General features: G+C 42.5%; 1 protein-coding gene across 2 annotated transcripts in view; it reads left to right on the plus strand.

Moving 5' to 3' along the window:
* The window catches only part of wnt5b (wingless-type MMTV integration site family, member 5b), an 89659-nt gene that overhangs the window by 58900 nt on the left and 8119 nt on the right, over positions 1-22640 (plus strand). Inside the window, exons 1-4 of one of the 2 annotated variants that reach the window (XM_030719822.1) lie at positions 20298-20692; positions 20795-20943; positions 21788-21875; positions 22085-22244. In XM_030719822.1, coding sequence (XP_030575682.1) covers positions 20828-20943; positions 21788-21875; positions 22085-22244 — 364 coding nt within the window. In that variant the 5' untranslated portion in view covers positions 20298-20692; positions 20795-20827. Of the gene's footprint in view, positions 1-20297; positions 20693-20794; positions 20944-21787; positions 21876-22084; positions 22245-22640 lie in introns of those variants that run through there. The other variant, XM_030719821.1, reaches the window with a different exon arrangement.

The raw sequence follows: 22640 nt of genomic DNA on the forward strand, positions 1-22640 counted from the left end.
TTGGATCAAAAAAAGTTCCTCAATTTTTATACCACCTAACCTCTTAGTTTAAGTCAAGAGACTGTCACCTGCACTAGTCTCGATTGAGGCTGCTGCAGAAACCAAACTGCATCTAAAACTTCTAGTGGATAAGGACAGGAAATGATTAGATTATTAGAAATACGGGTGTTTCAGTATTGAGACACATTCTGTAGCCTATATGACATCTTTGAAACGATTTCTATAGATGAAATAGACTAACAGCAATTCCAAATATGATTTGGATAAATAAACCTTGTTAGCGATGTTAAACTCGAGAGGTGCCATTGTAAGTGCTCACGAGGGCATCTTCAAAGTCTAGCAACTGCAACAAAGTGCCAACAATTTGGATGGATAAAAAAAAAAAATCCATAGAGAATTGCAGGAAAGCGACAGAGTGTGTTCTTCTGAAACTCTGCATGCACACAGCAAGAAAGAAAAAAGAGAGCCGCTGTGCTGCAGCTCGGAGCGGCGTGCGTGTGAATAGAGTATGATAGATTTGTGGATATTTCTTGCTTTGTCCGTGATTTCTCAGAATATCTAGCATCTGTTGGGCTGTGCCGCCTGCTCTGTCTTGTCTGTCCATGCGCTCTTCTTTTCCACAACATTAAGTTATGAATTTGGTTGATTGCCCGGGGTGTTTCTGTGTATAGTTTGCAAGGTCTCCCTGCGCCTGCATGGACTGTGGTTTCATGCATGTTAGGTTAATTGGTGATTCTAAATTGGTGTGCATGGTTGTCTGTCTCTCTGTGTTAGCCCTGTGATGGACTGTTGACCTGACCACTGTGTGCCCTGCTTCTCATCCAGTGTTAGCTGGGATAGCCTCCCTCTCCCCATGACCCTGGTCGTTTTAGTGTTTAAGAATAAAGGAATTGGTGGATGATTGCAGGGACTGTGTAATGACAAGACAGGGCTAGAAAAACTATAACTTTTATTGCCCTAGTTCAGTAGCAGGAATGCCATTATTTCAAATGCTCCACTGCTCAGGCAGCTATGTCTATGTGTTTATGAGGACTGCATTTAAAAGATGGGCATAGCCACTGTGACATCAAGCAGTGGTTTCTGGATGCATTTTAAAGCAGCTACATTATTTGGTAGCTGCAATGTTGTTGTTTTTTTTAGCTCCTAGAAGGGATCGTATTTGGACAAGGGGGTGTAGTACTGAATTACCAGCTAGAGCTAGCAAACATTGAGATAAGTTCTTCAAGTTGATGAGCCATACCATGAAGATATGGGAAAGAGTTGTTGAAGCTCTTAAGTTAAGATGAGAGGTGAAGATCAATGAGCAGAAGTATGGCTTCATGCTAAGAAAGAGCCCTACAGATGTGATGTTTGCTTTGAGAGTGTTGATGGAGAAGTATAGACAAGGTCAGAAGGAGCTTCACTGTCTTTGTGGATCCAGAAAAAGCATATGACACGGTGCCAAGAGAGGAAGTCAGGACTGGCAGAGAAATATTTGATGCTGGTGCAGGACATGTATGAGGACAGCGAGACAGTGGTGAGGGGCGAGACAGATCGGTTCAAGGTGGAGGTGGGATTACATCTGGGATTGGCTCTGAGCCCTTTCTTGTTTGTGGTGGTGATGGACAGGTTGACAGATGTGAACTATGGTGTTTGCAGATTGCATTGTGATCTGTAGTGAGAGTAGGGAGCAGATGGAAGAGAGCCTGGATAGGTGGAGGTATGTTTTGGAGAGAAGAGGAATGAAAGTCAGTAGAAGCAAGACAGAATACATGAGTGTGAATGAGAGGGAGACAGGTGTAACAGTGAAGCTGCAAAGAGTAGAGATAGTGAATGTGGATGAGTTTAAACACCCCAAAGCAACGGACAGTGCACAAGAGAGGAGAAGAAGAGAGTGCAGTCAGGGTGGAGTGGGTGGAGACAAGTGTCAGGGGTGATTTATGAAAGAGGATAGCAGCAAGAGTGAAAGAGAAGGTAGTGAGACCTGCTATGATGTATGGTTTGGAGGCAGTGGCACTAACAAAAAAACAGGAGGCTGAGCTGGAGGTGGAGGTGGCAGAGCTGAAAATGTGAGGATTTTCACTGGGAGTGAGCAGGATAGACAATATTAGAAATGAATACATCAGAGGGACAGCTCAGGTTGAGCAGTCTGGAGACAAACTTCATTCATAGACTGCAACACGTAGACACAGATCTCCTGCTGTGAGTGCAACACTAATAAAATACTTGAATGCCATTCATCAAAACTGGAGTACAAACTTCTTGGATGGACTGTACTTCACTTGATTAATATAGTAGAAATGAGGCCTTGCAGACCGATGTTGACTACAGTTACATCCCCTACTTTAAGCTTTAACCAAATCCAAAAGGGTTACTTAAAAAAAGACCACTTCCTTCAGATATTATTATGGATTTTTTAATTATGTAATGACATCAAAACTTTTTGTAACCAGTTTTATGTGGCTTTATAAGAAACTCCAATTTTTAGCATATCTACTGGCTTCATTTCTCAGCGGCAGAGGTTTGCAGTTGGTGTACACATGCACATTACAGCATATCCATGTGATCGCGTAGCCTCGTCATGTAAACACAATGATTTTTTGCATCTCCTCACACACACACACACACACACACATGCAGGCTTCATTGTGTGTGGATGTGCGCGCGTATGTGCGAGTGATAATACGACAGGGGAGCCGTTTGCTGAAGCCCATGGAGTGTGGCAGAGTGGCTGTGAGATAGCAGAGAGAGAGGAAGAGCTGATGAGAAACACAGAGGCAAAGAGATAGAAGAGAGGCAACAGTGATCAGGTGCGGATAACAGAGCGGGAGAGGGGCTGCAGAAACAGCCTTTTTTACACGGAAGTAAAAAGCAGTCATGCACATCTGACAGCAACTCTCCTTTCTTTTACTTCTCCCTCTCATTCTCTTGTTCTCCTTCCCCATGAAGGATGTTCAGGTCTGTCTTACTACACATGTTACTGAAAGGGCTGTTGATCTCTTTAATAATTTCTCATGACCATGCTCCTCATACAGAGATTCCTTTCTAATGCAACTGCACTGAAAGGCATAAAAAATAAAATTCACTGTCTTTGTTCCACTTAAAACTTTCAAATGGCGTATTATAGACTCCTCTTGTCTGTGTTAGCAGCATCAAACAAATGTTTTCCATTACACATTTAAATGTTTGTTACTGTCTGTTGTGCCTTTTTTTATCCCATCTTTCTGAGATCATATTGTATGTGCACATTATTTCAGTACTTTCTCCTTCTGGCTGTCAACTCAAACTGATGGACTGGATCATAGTAGCCTTCTTCCAACTTATTGGCATAAATTATGCCATTAAAATATTACTAACATGTATTAAAATGAGCATGTATGCAATATGTCTTATAACACTGATGATAACTTAGTGAGAAAAAATGCAAATACTAGACTGACAGTTTAAACCCAATACACAGCAAGGTGGTCTGGTGTGATCACAAATGCTGGGTTTTGCGTGCAGTTGTGTGTGTCTTATAAACTATAAACATTCATCAAAATATTTCTCTCTCTAGCTAGAAAACACTTTTGCCTCCAGTATGCACAGAGAAGGATTATGGGAAGCGGACCAATTCAGAGGCTATGGAGTCATGCTTGCCTGCAACAAGCCAACAGCAGGTCACCTTTGGGCAATGATGCTATCTATGTGTAGGTTAAATACTGATTGCTGGCTTTAACAGGAAGGGGAAAAACAACGAGGAAGTTCACCCAAAAGAGGAAGAAGCGCATTCGAGATCAAAGAAGCATTGATGGGAAGCACCAACAGTGGCGACAGTGGACTATTTTAATTGTTTTTTTATCCTTCGGTCACACGCTACTACAAATAATTTCTTTGTCATCTATTAAGTCTGTCTTTTCCACAGCAGAGGCAAATCTAAAAGATGAACAACAGTAGCCCACATTGCTAGTTGTTTCACATATTTCTGACACTGCCCTGGCAACTACAACATACACGCAGACATCTGCAAAGTCATGGTTAGGAACAGTGCCAAACCATAGACTGTATAAAAAGATGGACATAGTGTGTGGGTCTAACAGGGGATTTAAGCTTCTTCGTCATTGGTACGTCACAACTGCAGAAACCCCTGAAACCCTAAACCATAACCTACACTGTAACCTGATGTGCACCTCTCTGGAAATGTAACTTTACGTCACATCGACGCAACCCACAGCTATTATGATTGCCCTGTTCAGTAGTGTTGATTGCTCCTGTATATTTCCGGATACTTTTTTGCTGCAGTTTTTGAATGAATCAGTGAGAATAATAATCATAGCCTCAAGATAAGGAATCACAGATGTCAGCAAATTTCTGGAGGGAATTGCATAAATTAGCTGGAAAAAAATACAACAAAAAGAACACATGACCAGAAGAAAGCAAGGAGACCCAGGCTGGCAGGATAGAAATAATTCATTTATGTAAAGTAAGTAATAAAGCCAGTGACATGCTAACACCTAAATATAGCTGTACCTGTTGGAGTATGACAACGCTGGGTGGTATCTATTTCAGTGTTTAGAATGGTTTCTAGTTTAAAATGATTTCTTTAATTTTGTCTCACTACACCTTGTTTTTAAATGCAATATTGCAATTAATGAGCATCTGTGATATCTTATTATAATTATGCATTTAAGTGGAGATCCCACTACACAATGAAGCCTACTTTTAGCTTTTAAAATATATTAATATTATTACTACTAGTTATGAGTGGCCAAGTATATGCATTAGTATTTGGTTTGAACATTGATTGGAGCATTTTGAAATACATCAAAGAAACATAAAAGCTGTATTCATAAATGCAAAGCACCCAGCATGCCCCCCTCTGCTTTTAGCTTATATTGTGTAACTTCATCAAGGGCAAAAACAAAGCAGTTAACTGCGCTGTCCCCTGTGGCTGCCAACACCTACGTCCTTGGTATCCGGGCACAGAGTGTGTCATGCATTTTCAAAATAGCAAACCTGACATGAATACCAAGTCATATAATGATACAGCAAACACCTTGAGATCTAAACATGGTGGGAGATTAACGCCAGCTCTTGGTTAAATGTGGCTGAACTGTGGCCGGTTCTGGTCTGCTGGACAGACCTCCTGGACGTGAACTGGGGAGGCAGATGAAAACTAGTTTGGTCATAAAGCATACTGTGTTCATTTAAGCCAAACTCTACATGGATTTTGAACTTGCAAACAGTTGCCCTCACCAGTGCACGTTTGTTGTGTTCAGAACAAAAATTAAAACCCAGTCAATGTGACCTTAAGACTGCAGCCAGACTGTGTTGTTTAAAAAAAAAAAAAAAAAAACGTTGTATACCAAAAGTGTTTTTGGTTTGTCGCTCTCATCATCTGCAGAATGATGAAAGAAAGAGCGACGAGGTAAAAGATGCAGAAATAAATAGTCTAGAAATGACATAAAAACTTAGAGGCAGGTCTATATGCCACAGGCTTTCTCTTCGGCAGCAGTAGCTGAGTCTGTGTCTGCATGACCTGCCTGTGTGTCTGCGTGTGTGGTGTGCACACTGCATTTTTTTTTTTTTTTCCTGTTTCCCTGCCTCCCTCTGTCTGCCTCACATCACAGCTCCGTGTGTGTGCGTGCGCTTGCTGCTGTGGTGTGTCATACCCCTCTTAGAAAACCCGCTGGGCCCAAGCTAGCACTCACACTGAGTGAGAGAGGAGCAGGAGAGGGATGGATGGATACAAGACGGGAGATGGAAAAGTGAGATGTGGAAAAAAAAGGAAATGACCACAGAAAAGGGAAGAGGAATAAAAGAGTGTCAGCATGTTAAAATGGAGGTTAAAAAACACTGTGTGTGTGTGTGTGTGTGTGTGTGTGTGTGTGTGTGTGTGTGTGTGTGTGTGTGTGTGTGTGTGTGTGTGTGTGTGTGTGTGTGTGTGAAAGAGAGAGAGAGACCTTCCCAAAGTGTTCTGGAACACAAGACTCTACTTGTCATGTGACCAGACTTGTGTGCGTGTGTGTCTTTTTGTGCATGTGTTTGTGTGCAACTTTATGTGTCTGTATTTGATGATTCAGGGGAGGACTCTAACTGGATAATTGCTCTCCTCCACAATGTGATTCTGCACCCACAGCGATTGCTGGTTGCCAAGGTTACATGGGCGTGTGTCAACACGTCCCCCTGAATGGCAACACCTTCCTGAAAGGATATTACCATGACTCGGTAGATTATATTTCTCTTTAACACACCAACAAAACATTTTAAAAAATGCACACACACACACACACACACACATCAGTATATGAAAGAAAACAGTAACAATGCCTCGACGGCCCTAAGATTGTTTGTATCTGTGTGTGTGTGTGTGGGGGGGGGGGGGGGGGGGGGGGGTTCATGTGAGTGCGTGTACATGCACACTGTACACTGTATGCCTTAAATCTTTTATGTTCCTTCAGGTCTTTCCTTGCTTCAACTGTACAGTACTTAAACATGGTGTGTGTGTGTGTGTGTGTGTGTGTGTGTGTGTGTGTGTGTGTGTGTTTTACACCTGCCTTCAAAGCTTCTCTGCTCTTCTCTTTCCTCTTTCCCTCCCAGCTCCCTGCTTGCATCTGGCTCTCTCTCACTCTCTCGTTCTCTAATAATCTCCCTCTCACATGGTGGTTGTTGTGTCTTCCTGAAGCTCAGGTTCTCTACAAGAGGCCTGGGAGTTTGAGAGTTCTGCGCAGTATCTTACTCTTATGGACAGAGACCTCTGATGTCATGGTTGGAATCTGCTGAAGCCACTCTTCCATTTTGGACTTCCTTCAGCTCCTTTAGTACTTCTTAATCTTCTTGTGCTGCTTCTTTTTGATGTTACACTGTCAACCGGGATTTCCACATCTGTCACAACTGCTCTCCTTTGCTTCTGATCAGTCACCGCTATATCTCGTTGGTTAACCAGCAGCTGTTTGTCTTGAACTTGAAGTCCCACGGGGTCTTAGCCCTGTTATTCTCAGCTGCTTTTAGTGGCGTGTCCCCGCGGGACTTGGAGACCTCTAATCCGTATGAGGCACAGATGTTTTTCTACATTATCCCAGTCACTTGGTTAAGCCTTTCAGTGTATGCTGGCCCAGCTTTTATCTTACATCTTGCTGTGTGCTGGACTGTCTCAGAAGCATCTTCACACAGCCTGAACCTTGGGTCCTGTCAGCTGTGATAGACATCTGCCTCTATGGGTCTGGTACTTAGGCCCTGTTCATCCCCTGCCATGGTCAGAGCCTCTGTGTGCTTTATGTCCTTTTTAAGCCTCTGGTACTGCTTCTTGATGTCAGCCACTTCCTTCCAACCCTGCTGGTGGTGCATCCCATGGAGCCCATGGAGGGGCTTGGTCTTCCACAGTATTTGCTCTTCCTCCTCTTTATCACCATCTGTCTTCTGCTGTCTGAGTCACTTTCATAGCAGTTCATCCTAAGGGTCATCCTCCTAATGTATTTATGGATGTCCTGTGTTTCATTATCCAGCTTCTTTTCATTGCTCATAGAGCTTTGAGGTGTCGGATTAGGGTTAAACCTTCTGTGAGTTGTGAGAAGCTTTCCTGTCTTGACATCATTGTGATGTATTGCTTCCTGTGTCCAGCTTAATATTTTAGCTGAGTATCTAATGATTAGTGAGGCATACATGTTGATGGCTTGGGTCTTGTTCCTACCACCAAGTGGGATTCTGAACACCTGTCTACCCCCTGTGAAGGTATTTGACTGCTGCTGACCTTCTTGTAGCCTTGTACCCAGGTACTTGTAGCTGTCCTCTGTCTGCTATACTCCCTTCAGGTCCTGATGACATTTGCCACACTTATCCAGCTTTAAAGGCACTGACAGCGAGTTGACATCATCCATGTGGAGGAGGTGGCTGATGTCACTCCACTTCTGAGTGTGTGTCTACAACCACTCTCATGAGCTGGCTGGGGGGGTTTAGGACACAGCAAACAGTGACTTGTGCAATGGCCTTAGAGTTAACTTCTAGTGTTGTTTTCCTCAGAAGGTTATCAGTGTGGGTTAAAGTGTCAAGACCTCTAGGATCCATGGGGGCATTGAAGCTTTGTTGTAGTCAGTCCAGTGGGTCCTCAGATCAGTCTTGGGTGACTGCTCTGTCATGTAGTACCTGGTGGATTTGTCATCTCCTCTTCCTTCCAGTGCCCTTCTGAGCATTACTCCTGTGTTGTTATGATGCCTGAGAGGAAGGTTATCATCTGAGAGTTTGAAGGAGTTGTACCCCTATGGGGACCTGCCTGCTCCTAGGCAATCCTATAATCAGATCTTTGTGCTGTCCAGCTAAACCTTTCTGTCTGCCTTAGTGATGTTAACTTTTCATTGCTCTGGTTCTGAGAGTTTGCTGCTGTGCTTGGGTCCACCAGCCATTTGGCATTAGTGTTTTGGGGATGCACCTTTCCCCCAGATGTGCTTTCATTATTGCAGAGTCTCAGCTCTGGGTAGCTCTGCTTCACTGGTTCATGTCTTAAGTCTTTGGCAGCTTCTCAAGACTCACTTGTGGACATTTTCTTCGATCTCTTTTCCATCCAGAACCCATCACTCACATCATAATATATATGGCCATTATCAGCAAAAAGACAAAAAGGGTAATAGGTTTGAGGCACATGAGTGGGTAAAAATGTAGATGTTAAATGGGAGGGTTTGGTAGAGAGTGGAGACAACAGAAGGTCAATGCCAGGAGGTGCAAGCCTATTTTCTGTGGCTCTGTTACTCTCTTTTATTCTTCTTCATCTATCTTTACCTCCATTTCTTTTTCTTTGTTTCTTTTTGTGCACTTTCTCTTACCTCTATCTCTCTCTGGCAGCTCGTCTTTGCTTCCATCTCACCACAATGCCTCAAAGGCTGCATGCGTGCATACATGTGTATGAGAGTGTGTGTGTGTATGTTATGCACTGGCGCTTTGCTCCAATTTTTTTGCACCACACAGGCTGCCTAGGTGTGTGTGTGTGTGTGTGTGTGTGTGTGTGTGTGTGTGTGTGTGTGTGTGTGTGTGTGTGTGTGCGCGTGTCCTCAACAATGCTTTTCTTTTCTGCCAGCTCTGCAGTCTGACATAGGAGATTTTTCAGTCCGTGTGCTCTCTCTCCCTCAGTAGTCAGCATTTTGGCATTTTCTCAATGCACTCTGTCATCTTTTGGCATGAATAGCCTGCATATTGTAGTGTGTGTGTGTGTGTGTGTGTGTGTGTGTGTGTGTGTGTGTGTGTGTGTGTGTGTGTGTGTGTGTGTGTGTGTGTGTGTGTGTTAGCCTGGCAGGATTTTACTCTATCTCTCCATGTGTCTGTGTTTGTACCAGGACCCACGAAGGTGTAAAACAGTTCATTTTAAATCCTAGAAATTACACTCGGCAGTGTGGACACAGTGCAAATGCCACTACCAGAGTGGTGGGCAAAAAAATTGAGTTCAAGGCAAACAGGAGACCAAGCACAATCAACTGAGTCCTCCCACAAGATAAAAGCTAATCAAAGCCAGCATCTGTTCAAATGTTTTTCACATGTTTACACCTGTGTTAAATCCATGAATAACTCACTCTAGAAAAACACAGGAGTACTTCAAGAAAAGCAAAAATCACACAAGCAAGTGCTGGATTTTAAAACAAACTGGACTCAGTCAAAATCTAAAACCGAATAGAAGACCAAAAGAAATCTAAAAATACTTGAGCTTTCATACTGAGACATTTCTTTGAAATATCAACACTTGAATGAGAAAAATAAAAATATTCAGGACACAGATGACTAGCCAACAGTTGATGAATGTGCTGCCAAACAGATTTTTACTCACCAGCTGGCTCCCACATCAAAGATATTTCAAATAACGAAAGAGATTTAATTCCAAATTTAGGTTGCGCTCATTTTATTAATCTCACGTTATTTTGGTCGGTTGCCACTCGTACCCAGAACAGCTCAGATTCAAATCCTTTGAAAAATCCATTTCACATCAAATTTAGCAAAGTTAGTAATCCTAAGCAAGAATGACCTAATAATTAATAGACTATTAAAAAGTAAAAGTCCTATAAACTGCAGACTCCTCTCTCGTGTCCCTACGGTGACATATCTCCATGTCCTGGTTCTAAATATTAATTGACTGATATCTGTTTCCACAGCTGCTGGTATGCATGCTTATATGGGTATATGGCAAAAATGATGTGCAGATAATGAGAATGAGAGATGAAGAAAACCTTGGCCTTTGTGCTGATAACAGTAACCAACCTCCGCAAAATTCATCTTTGAGTGAGTATAAACATCACAGTACTGATGTTACAATATAGAAGGCCAAGCTGAGATGAAGACAAAGGAGAGAAATAGATGAATGGATGTTTGCGCCTACGCTCTTGTGCACCTTATGTCTATCAGCACACTCGTTCAGATGCTTCTACAACTTGATTGGAATCTGCTTGTGCCTAAGTGAATTCACTGGAAATAATTAGGAAAGGCACACAGCTGTCTACATAAGCTCTCAGAGTAAAAACCAATGCATGAAATAACTACTGGTAGACCCACAAAATTGGATAATGTCACAGGTCTGGGGAAGGAAACACTGAAAGTGCCATTTCAACGTTCTTCATCTCAGTGATATGAGGTGAAGAACCTTGGGCCAACAGGTAACCAAGAACCCAAAGGGTGCTATCAATGAGAGCCAAAATCTCTTCTGTCAAGAAGGACAACTATCAGTGCAACACTCCAAATTTCATTCTGTGGGGAGGAGCATTTAATCAAGAAAATACCAAAACACCAAAAAATCTGAAAGTGCTAGACCTGATTTAGAGTCTGGTCCTGAATCTAAGGCAGGATCTCTGGAGACACCTGGAAATGCATGTGTGAGATGGAGGTGCGAGAAGTTTGTCAAATCATTCCCAAGGTGACCTGAGGCTGTCATAAATGCCAAAGATGCCTTGAATAGTACATAAATGGATATATCAGACTTTTATTTTCAATAAAACAACAAAACAACCCCAACAAACAAAAAAATTTTAATTTAATCTTTTAAGATGACCATGAACAATAACAGAATGTGGAAAAACTTGAAAGTGTGTGAACTTTATGGAAGCACTCTAGGTTTATTTTAAGGTGACAGTACAGATTTCTGTTAAGCAAATAGAAATTATGGTCAGGGTCAAAGTATAGCCCCGGGAAATTAATGTAAGGCAACTGAATGTCCTCCCAAGTGATGGGAACATGACTGTGTGTGTGTGTGTGTGTGTGTGTGTGTGTGTGTGTGTGTGTGTGTGTGTGTGTTTTCTGACCTGACACAGTAGAAAGCTTCCCAGGGATTTATAGGCCAGATGAATCAATTCAGAGACGAGCAGTAAATCAGGCCAGACCAGCCGAGACTTGCACTGTTTCATCCCCTGATGAGCATGCGAACGTTGCTCCGATCCGCACAATATCTGTGTGTGTCTTACTATAACCTTCTATAAGCCAACTTCTTATTGGTATTACTGTGATATGTGTGAGTGTGTGTGTGTGTATATAAAACTCTTCGATGTCACAAAGTCTCAGTTCTCCATCCCCAGAGGGTGGAGAAGTTGCTTTTGACATTCATTTGAAGCATGTGTATAAGGGTGAGTGAGGCAGAGAGCAAAAATGTGTTTGTGTCAGAGTGTTTGTTTCTGTGTGTGTGTGTGTGTGTGCACATCTGGTGTGTGTGTGTGTGTGTGTGCGTGCGTGCGTGCGTGCGTTAATTTCTCCAGGGAAGGGATCAGGAGACCAGTGCAGTTTTGAACTCCAGGGCATGAGCAATCTGGGGATCTGGCCCAGCCTCAGTGGCTTCTCCCTGGGCTCCTGATCAGCGATTCAGCCTCTCCCAGGTTTCCAGTCCAGTGCCAACAAGAACTTTCTCAGTTGGGCAATTTGCATTCATATTCCAAGCAATACCAGTTGGGATAGGTTCATAAGTATTTATTTCAAAAACTTAACATCCATCATCTAACTTGGTATGGAACCACGTTTAGGTTAATTCAGTTCAGTTCAATTCAGTTTTATTTGCCTCTAATTACAGAGAAAACCCAACATTTGGTGACAGTGGGAAGGAAAAACTCCCTTTTAACAGGAAGAAACCTCCAGTAGAACCAGGCTCCCTGAGCCTGTAATATATATAAAACACTGGATAACCCACTGTTATATATATTACAGGTGAAAACAGCCAACCACAGTGCAATTATATCCTCTTATTATACGGTACGGTAACAACTTCTTGTCCACACTGACCCAAACAAATTGTCCCAGACAGTGTTTTTAATACATGTTCAGTAAATGTTAGCGTGTATATGAATATTTCCATGACATGTTAAAGAAAACACAATGCAGTTTTACTCTTAACAGAGTTGATCTGTGCAACAAATTAACCTGGGAATTGAAGCTAAGCAGGATTTGTTAAGCTTTAAATTATTGGCATTAAAGATTGATCATAAACAGATTGCTGAATATGGATCAATTATAGATTTGGCTTTACCACATACCTACAATATGGCAGAGAAGAAAATGTGATTGTATGCAGTTTTGCATTTTTGTTACTGTCAAATAATTATCCTTACAGTTTTCACCCTTAGACTTTCTACACTCACCAGCCACTTTATTAGGTATATCTTGCAAGTACTTGGTTGGACCCCTTTTGCTTTAGAACTAGCTTTTTTCATTGTGGCATAGATTCAACAAGGAACTGGAGACATTCCTCAGAGATTTTGGGTCCATATTGGTACAATAGCATCACACTGTTGCTGCAGGTTTGTCGGCTGCACATCCATGATGTGACTCTCCTATTCCATCACATCAGTGGTGCTCTATTGGATTGAGATCTGGTGACTGTGGAGGCCACAAGAAACAAGAAACCATTTTGAGATTATTTGAGCTTTGTGACATGGTGCATTATCCAACTGGAGGCAGCAATTAGAAGATGGCTACACTGTAGTCATAAAGGGATGAACCACAGTGTACTCATCAGCAACTTTACTGGTTAGCAATAACGCCCAGGTAAGCTGTGGCATATAAATGATACTCAGTTGGTACTAAGGGGCCCCGAGTGTGCCAAGAAAATATCTCCCACACTATTACACCATCGCCAGCGGCAGCAGCCTGAGCTGTTGATACGAGACATGATGGAGCCGTGCGTTTATCTTCTTCACACCAAATTATGACCAAGTTTTAGCCGTCATAATGATGGAAAAATATCGAGACTCATCAGACCAGGCAAAATTTTTCCAATCTTCAATTGCCCAGTTTTTGAGAGCCTATGTGACCTGTAGCTTTGGTATCCTGTTCTTAGTTGATAGAAGTGACACATGGTGTATTCTTCTGCTGCTGTAGCCCATCTGTTTCAAAGTTTGACATGTTTTGTGTTCAGAGATGCTCTTCTGCATACCTTGGTTGTAACAAGTGATTATTTGAGTTACTGTTGCCTTCCTATCAGCTAAGTGCAGTCTGGCCATTCTCCTCTGACCTCTGACATCAACAAGGCATTTCACCCAAAGAACTTCTGCTCACTGGATATTTTCTCTTTGTCCGACCATTCTCTGTAAACCCTGGAGATGGTAGTGTGGGAAAATCTCATTACATCAGCAGTTTCTGAAATAGACCACACCAACGCCCATGTCGATTTTAAAGCCACTTAAATCACCTTTCATCCCAATTCTGATGCTCAGTTTGAACTTTCCAAAGTCATCTTGACCATGTCTACATGTATCACACAGACACTAATATCTAAAAAAAAACAAAAAAAAAAACATAACTTGCGAAAAAGCCACTGCTTGTTTGTGGTCATCATTGGCAAAAACATGGGTGAGAAGTCCAGTTCACTGAGGTGGCACCTAACAGACAGTTAACAGAGAAAAATTATGGGTATGCAGCCTTTGCTTCTGTGGAAAAAAAGAAACAAAAAACAACAAAGTGTAGGTGGGCGGGGGTAACGCTGTGCTTAGGTGAAACGCTGACTGGCTGTAAAGTGGGCTTCAACAGGAAGGGGAGCAACAGCAGAGTCCACCACAGAGAGACGTGCAAAAAAAAACCAAAAAAAAACCATCAGAGATCAAAAAAGCAGCATGAACAGCACGATGGTGGCTGCAGTTGGCAGTTTTCACTGATTTTAATTCTTGTTTTCACTTCAGCTCTTTTTATAACTTATGTGTTCCCCGTGGCCGGCTGAAGGACCAGAAACAGCACAAGCACGAGTAGCTGTTGGTGACAGTAAACAGGTACAACGTGAAAACCAACCATGATAGTCTCTTTAGTCTTCCTGTGTCCACACCCACCGTCACTCCAAGCTGTCACTAATAACATCATAATACAATTTAACTGGGAGAATGATATAAAAATTCACCCCATAAAGAGTTATATCAGCTATAGAGACTTTCATAAAGACCTGGTTAAAAACATGCTTATTTCTGCTGTAAAGTTGGGCATTTGAACAGGTGAGCTATAAGCCATTCACAAGAGGCCGTTTTACCTGACATCCCTTTATGTGAACCAGCTCTACTTCCCAGTTACTTTGACATAAAAGAAATAGTTTTCACTATTTATATTATGTGAAGAAAAAGGGTTTAGAAGAAGATGCAAAGATAGACATTCCCTCAAGGCTAACAAGAATTGCACAGGTGGTAATGTGGAGCACTGTGACACTAGATATACAGTACTGAGGCACACTTTATGAACATGTTCAATGTAGAACAGTAAAGAGTCAAAAGGAAATGATGGTGTTCATATCGTACCATTTAAAGAGAAGAGACTGTAAGAGCGACTTCTTATGGATGTCTTTCTGCACATGTGAGTGGAGAGAGGACAAAGACAGCGATCTGACTCTCAGACTGAGAGAGAAGCAGAAACACGTGAGAGATATTGAGAGACGGAGGAGGAACGAGCTTAGTAGTGGAGTGACAGAACAAAGCAGAAGGATGTAGAGAAACAGATGGTGATACAGAGCAGAGAGATGTGTGAGAACGAGGGAAAAGGAGACAGAAAGACTGGGATGGAGAAGTGTAGAGAAGATATATTTAGAGAAAGAGGGAGAGAGAGAGAGAGTTTTAGCCTCCCAGCTAGAGGCATGACTCATCTTCTGCCAGCTGACAGAAGGATGGATGGAGACAAGGAGGGGTGGAGGTGGAGGGGTGGAGGGGGATGGACAGAGCTGTGAAGAGGAGAGATGGAAGGAAGAGAGGGGAGCGCAAGCGTGACGAAGGAGGGCGACAGACAGGGAAAGGGGGACAGCAGAGAGAAAGGAGTGATGAAGGGTGGAAAACAAAATAAAAGAGAATGAGTTTCCACGGGCCATTTTACATGCAACCACACATGTACACAGAAAAAAACAAAGAGACAGATATAAAAGCCCAAGGCCCATCTCAGCTGCTTCCAAGTCCCGCTGCATTTCCCCCAGGGGTGCGTGTGTGTGTGTGAGAGTGAGAGAGGATGATATAAGCAGTAGATTTCCCTGCAGCGGTTTGTTGCTGCACACGTGTGTACGATTGTGTATGTGCACACGTGTGTTTTGGAGAGGGAACGCACACATGAAAAACACTCAGGATGACAGAAAGAAGGCGAGTGCGGCGCTGGTTTAGTGAGCGAAGCAGGTAGTTTCGTCATCGTGTGGAGTTGCGGCTGAATTTCAGGTTTGAGTTCTTTCTTTGTTGCTTTCCTTGTAGTGCATCTGCACAAAGTTGGTAAATATTATATATCTGTTCCAGCTTGTTCTTCTTGTTGTTTTTCCCAAAGAAAACAGCAGGGACTTAAAGCTGTGCGTAGAATAGGAGAGGTTTCATTTAGAAATATAGTTTCTGTCAGTGGCAAAGACGGCACAACAGAAACTTTAGGTGTGCTAGACAATAAATCACTGCAAACCCTTCACTAAACACATTAAGTAAAATGTATTTTGGCTGCGTTTTTATTGTGGAAATTGATTAATTATATAGTGTGTAGAATATTAGTTGTTATTCGGCGGTGTTGTTTACTCTGCAAGCAAAACTAGAGTATTCCTCAGCTGCTCAACTGGTGTTTGAACCCCCTGTATATACAGAAATCTACATTGCTAGAGCCTCATTGAGAAAGCCCTTGAATCCCTGCAGGCATCTAAAGGCTCGGTGTTCTGCAGCTCTGCATGACTTCTGACCTTCTGACAGAGGCAGCAGGGAAACCACAGAAACTTGTTTGTGTGTTGAATGCAATAAACATGTTTATGCTCATACGATATCTGCATTGTGAAACAAATACATAAACATCTCTCACATTTATAGCGCAGCAGAAAGTGAGAATTTCAGACATTTGTGTTTTACGTATGTATAAAAGGTGTAAATCATCAAAAGAGAATACTGTGCTCTTTATGTTTTTCAGATACCTATAGTATGACTTTGATAAGCTATGTTGTCTAAGATATCATGTAACAGGGCACCTCTTTGGGCACAATCCTCATGTCACATCAGTGCATTTTTCTCTTTAGACTTCACATCTTGCGGCATTATAAGACATGGAAAAATCACTCGGGTAAGAGTCAGGTCTGTGTCTAGTCAGAACTACACCCAAAATAGCAGCCAAAGCAGATTAAAGAAATGCAAATGCTATTAGGTTTTTATGTTTTTAGTTCAAGTTTAGGTTCTTTTCATACTACCCAGCAGTATCACTCACGGTAAGTCCATCTTAAACAATTACAATACAGTTAAAGCTGTCTTAAATGTGAAAGCATCAGTGATAACAATCTAACTATAACTGACAGTGAAGGGTCCATTTTTTACATCCACTCATCCACATCCACACAAATTTCATGGTAATTTTTGAACTGTTGTTTTTACAGAGTGGAACGAGTGTACAGCATACATCTTTAATGACCCTAAAAACAAGAATTGGATGCACAAGTTGGACTTTATTTTGGATTTTCTCTAATCCACACAGGGTCAAAAGTATACATACAGGCTCAAATAGTAATATTTGGTCAAATCTCCCTTAGCAAGCTGCACTTCAACCAGACGTTTTTGGTAGCTATTAACAAGCTACACCTGTCAGGGCTGATGTGCTGGCCCTGACAGGAAACCCCATCTGATCTTGAGGTGGCTCAGGCACACCTGAAAGGAAATTCAAATTCTCAAATGTCTCCTGGACACAAAGGAGTGTACGGTCTTCATGCTTCCGATAAAATAAAAGTAGGTATATTAAAAAGGGTTAAAGTACCTGATTAAGATGCTGCTACTTTGAAAAAGACTTAATTACCTTTCAGCTGTTAAGTGTGCATGTCTGCCCTATTTCCCTCTAACTACAATCAGTTTGCAACAGTGACAGTGATTTAGAAAAAAATAATATTTAGCATTTTGGCCCAAGCAGCTTCCCGGTGATCAGCTCAGAGTTCATGAACCGCTGCTTTCCCTGCAGGGGAGAATGGGCTGGTTGTTTTTGCTGAAGTCAGGCACTGTAGGCAATGAGAAGTGAGGCTGCTGTTAATCCAGCGAGGAGCTGCCGACTTTCTCAGGCATTGCTCCTTGTTGCATGGCTATTGCTCATATCCTCTAGGGACAAGCGCCCGCCTCTCTCTCTGTATCCATTACTTGGGCACTCCCTCTCTCTTTCACCCTCTCTATTTTCCTTCCTTCATCTCACTTTGTCCAAGTTTTCTGTGCCTCTCCCCACCCCACCCTTCTTCGTTTTTACCCCTTCCCTTTGGCTCTCTGGAGTGCTATGGATGAACTGCGCCTCCTTGTGTTTCCACAGGAGCATCACATGTCGGCAGCAAACCACCCTCAGCTGTCACAGATCATGTTTGCGCTCCTCCGGTGTTTCTGAAGCTCTGGGTCATGTCCCAGAATAAGTGGTTGACCTGTTTTTCTTCAGCTCCAAAATCTTTATGATTATTTTTAATTACGCAGATTCTCAGGAGGAGAGTCCTCTTTATATTTGTAGAAATTTCAACCAAAATGCAGATGCTGGTTTCTTTGGAAAAGGTTAAAAAAAAATCCTTTTAAAATTTGAAGTAACTGAGAAAACACTTTGATTGGATTTTTAAAATTAAAGTTTGCACGTATGAAAGACAAATGCTGTGCAGCAGGGCAACAATAGATGGAGCTGCAGTGTCACACAAACTGCACCACAGGTCTGCTGTTACTGCTGTGTCCCAACCTCTCGTTATGTTTATTGTTGCAACACCAGTATATACATTATGTATACCACCGAGATAACAGATAATTGCATTAAATACATTTGCTTACTTTCCATCTCTAAAGCAGTACCACCCTGAAGCTCGATCTTCACCATAAATCGACTCTGTGCAGCGTGACATGCTGTCTCCTTGTAGTTTAAACTTTAAACTGATGCACTGGAAATTTATGCTTTAAGTATTCAGTTCAGTTTAATCCAGATAACTTTACTGGCATGTCTGTATAAATATTGCCAGAATACTGTGTGAAGACATCGATGTAGATTCAGTGAAAAAGAACTGAACGCGTATATTTGGGTCACTCTCTGAGGAAGAGCAGATCTGTGCATCCCAGGTGAGGGCACTGTTGTCATTGAGACCTCAGAATGACGGGCCAACGAGGTGAACCACTGTGACAAGTGTCAAAACAAGAGGTTGGCATCTAAAACGTCAAACAGTTTTAGTTTTGTTAGGTTTGATGATTCAGTTTCTTTTCTTTTTTTCTTTTTTCTTTCCACTGTTTGTAACATTGTAACGCACACTGTCAGACTTCGACCCACTCACATGAATATCAGTCACATGTATATTGCTGGCAGCCACTTAGATCTCTTGAAAGCAGCATGTGTGTGTATACGTGCATGCATGCTGAGGAAGTTTATTGCAGGTCTATTATCATGCAGAGACGACTCTCTGTTTGTGCTCTCCACTTTGACACCAACAGAAACTCTAAAACCGAGTTTAGAAAACGAGAAAATACACGTCTTCACTTGAAACAGCAGAAAGTTTCACGGTGACCTCTCGTATTTAAACTGGACTGAATTGTTTGAACACAGAAATTCGGTCATTATGATCCTCCTTTAGGTTTTTACGCACTCAGGATACACCTGAAGGTATTATTTAGGTATTTGTTATCAGACTGGACGCAATGAACGTAAGTATATGCCTGATGGATTTTCAGCACCGCTTTTTGTGTGTCTGTGTGTGTTAAATAAAGATGCGATACATATTACCACTATAACCTGTGTACAGTGTGTCATAATATTGTCGCATCCGCTCGTTATTTCTGAACTTAGTGACCCTTGCGGTGACTTTTAACTTTGTCACTGGTCTAATAAAGCCCAATGAATATCGGCTTGCCTGCTTGATTAATGTTCTGAGTAGTTTCTCTGGATTTTAGGGACTCCCAGTCCAGTCTTCCTTTTACCTCCCTCCGCTTGTGGACGCGCTCTTTTGAGAGGCAGTGAACCACATTAAACAGCGCCTGTTCCTCCGCAGGTTCACCGCCCACCAACCCATCGTAGTTTGCCTTTGACCGCGTTATGAATTGAGGAGAGCTCGCTACAACACGCCTTCAAGACTTTTCATTACTCCTGAACGCCCGTGTGCGCGGGTGGAGAGGGGGTACGCGTGTGTGTGTGTGTGTGTGTGTGTGTGTGTGTGTGTGTGTGTGTGTGTGTGTGTGTCCAGCCACAAATGTGAAATATGTGTGTGTATAAGACGTGGTTGTGTTGCCTTTTATATTCGCTGACCAAAGGAGAGAGGATTAGGCGATTTTGAAGCACTCACCTTTTATTCAAACAAATTATTCACTCCAGCAAGTAAAAGGAATCTGACCCACGTGAACTTTTTTGTAGGATTGATTGAGGTTTTTCCAAAAGGTTCAACTCCCATCGTGTCTTTGAACTCTGTCCGCATCTTGCGCATGCACGTCCCAAAGTAATCCCTCTACTAGAACTGAAACATTGTCCTGACCATATTTTATCCACCCTATAAACATAATTAAATAAACAAATTTTAACTTCGTAAGCTTCTACAACTTTATGGACAGTTTGTTGACCAGAAGAGAAAACATGATTAGAAAAAAAAAACATTAGCTCTGTTGTTTAGGAGGTGATGCTCAAAAAATGGTCACCAGAGAGCATAATTGTGCATCTACCAAGTTACAGCTTCATATCAAATCTCTGTGAAAACAAGGTCACAAACGTCAGGTGTTTGAATTGGTTCAGCACTGAAAGTGGACGGTGTTAAATAGCCGTCTGATTTGCTTGCACACAATCAGCGGTGTGTAATATATGGGGGGAGGTAAGGAGGGCGGGGGGTCTGAGGTAAAGTGGGGGTGAGAAGAGGAGGAGTGTATACGAGAAAGTGTGTGTGCGTGAGAGAGATTGTAGTGGTAGTAGCAGTAGAGTGGCCGTGAGGGGACAGTAAGGGCAAGGAACAGTCGCTTTGCTGCTCAATTAGTCTTTTAATATCCCTGCTAAACATTTCTCCAGGCAACAACGGGATCGCACTTTTTATGTTGTACTTTTGTTTTATTTATTCTGTCATAAGGCCTTGGACTTCTCCAGGGCGAATTCACGTCGCTCTGTGCGTAAAGACCAACTCGTGCCAAAGCATTTTGCGTACAACTTTGAGCTGGAATTTCAGCGAGTAAAATGGATTATTTGACCTTTAGGGAAATGCTGATGTGAGTTCAGATAGTCTATCGACTTTCATCCACAGTAAAGTCGCCCGAGAATTACAATCTCCTTCTTGTAGTTATTGGACCTTTTTAATTGCTTTAAAAAAAAAAAAACAAGAGGAGACAGCGGAGCCAAAAACAAGTGGACTGTAAGAACATACCTCGCCATACTGAAACCCACCGCATTGACAGCATTTTAGCTGCGTTCAGTCCTCAAAACGCGTCCTCATTTACTGCCCATGTCTCCACAGCAGAGCACTTTCCCAGCGGTGAAGCGGCGGACCATGGACAACAGGCCTGTCCGGACAAAACGAACCGGTCCCGTGCGACATCTGCTGCTGGCTGCCGCCTTCCTTGCCTGCAGCTGCCAACTGCTGATGGTGGATGCGAACTCGTGGTGGTGGGTAAATGATTGATTACTGGTTTGCACTGGTTTCTGTAAGTTATGCTCAGTAGTGTAATGGCGAATAAAACGTGGGTGCCACCAAGAGCGCGAATAAGAAAAACTAAAGATTCACACAAAGAAACTCTTTTTGGTTTGCTTCGGTATTAATGTTAACATAAGGAATGGAAACTGTTTGAGCCCTGTTTACACTTTGTGCTGCCTCGTGTGTGTGTGTGTGTGTGTGTGTGTGTGTGTTTGTTTGTGTGTGTGCGTGTTAGGACACTAACAGTGAATGGAACAAATGTGAAGGCTCTGTCACAATATTTACCCTGGCTGAGCCCCAAATGGCATTGCATGGCGGGCTGCTGCTGCTGTGCCTACAGGGTCGTCAATTAGCCACACTTGTTCTTGACTTACAAAACTACCGCGGTGGCGCTGTGGAGGGTGGGTCTGTGGAATATACTGCTAGAGGTCAGAATGAAATTACAGGACCATATGGCCATCTTACAAGTCTAGAGCACTTTAAAAAGTGTGGGATACTCAGTAGTTTTTACTCAAATTCAACACTAAAGGATAGCCTAGATATCTGGTTTTCTGTGTTAAGAAGCAGTTGTATTTAATAGGAAGGGAAAGAAAATTCAAGTGGCTGCAGAGATGTTCACCAGAAGACTCTTATCTATATTTTATTGGCCACTTGTGCCAATAAACCCAGCATGTGTCTGAATTTTTGTCTTCTGCTGTGCTGACCTCCACTAATAAAGGAGTCACAGATCACATAAGTTGGGTTTAAGCAACTTCTGTTTGCGTGTAACACCTACAGTTTTTTTCATGGTAAATTCTGAATTCAAATGTGTTTCAGGTCACTCGGTCTGACCCCAATGCAGCGGCCAGAGATGTACATTATTGGAGCTCAGCCTCTCTGCAGTCAGCTGTTGGGTCTCTCCCAGGTAAGTTAGTCTGTGGGCTTTGGAAATCATTCTCCTCCTAATCATACCACTACCACGTCCTCCACAACCTTTAACCACTTCTTTTTCTGTATCCTCTGCACCCTGACTTAGGAGATAGTCAAATAATAGGGGAATTTCCCTGTTAGGACCACTAAAATATCAAACCATTAAACAGCTAATCTTTGCTAATCTCTCCTCTGTTGCTGCAGGGTCAGAGGAAACTGTGCCAGCTTTACCAAGACCACATGACCTACATTGGAGATGGAGCCAAGACGGGCATCAAGGAATGCCAATACCAGTTCAGACAGAGGAGGTGGAACTGCAGCACTGTGGACAACACATCTGTGTTTGGGCGGGTCATGCAGATCGGTGAGTTTACTGAGAAAAATGCAATTGAAAACGTGTGGCAAAATAGTTATAATGTGTCTTTAAAAACTGTCAGTCAATGTGAGCCCAACAACAAGTTGCAATCTTGTGTTTGTAATTCTTTTGTAGGACTTTACTTTTTAAAAGCTACTGCTTTGAGCGCTTTACGTGTGTTAACTTTCAAACTGAGCACCCGCCATCCTAAAAAATTCAGATTACATTTGTTTGACATGTGGGTTTTATGACCCTCAATCAAAGCAGACAGATAAAGAAATGTCAGCGGCACCACGGCCAGTGTGTGATGGCCTGCTTCAAAACACCATATAAGCAAGAGATAACGGAGACTCGGCATCCAGCCGCAGTCTCCCTTTCAACTGCAGCCTTTACATGATGGTGGCA

The sequence above is a fragment of the Archocentrus centrarchus genome, chromosome 23 (assembly GCF_007364275.1).
Source record: "Archocentrus centrarchus isolate MPI-CPG fArcCen1 chromosome 23, fArcCen1, whole genome shotgun sequence".
In the NCBI taxonomy this organism is placed as follows: domain Eukaryota; kingdom Metazoa; phylum Chordata; class Actinopteri; order Cichliformes; family Cichlidae; genus Archocentrus; species Archocentrus centrarchus.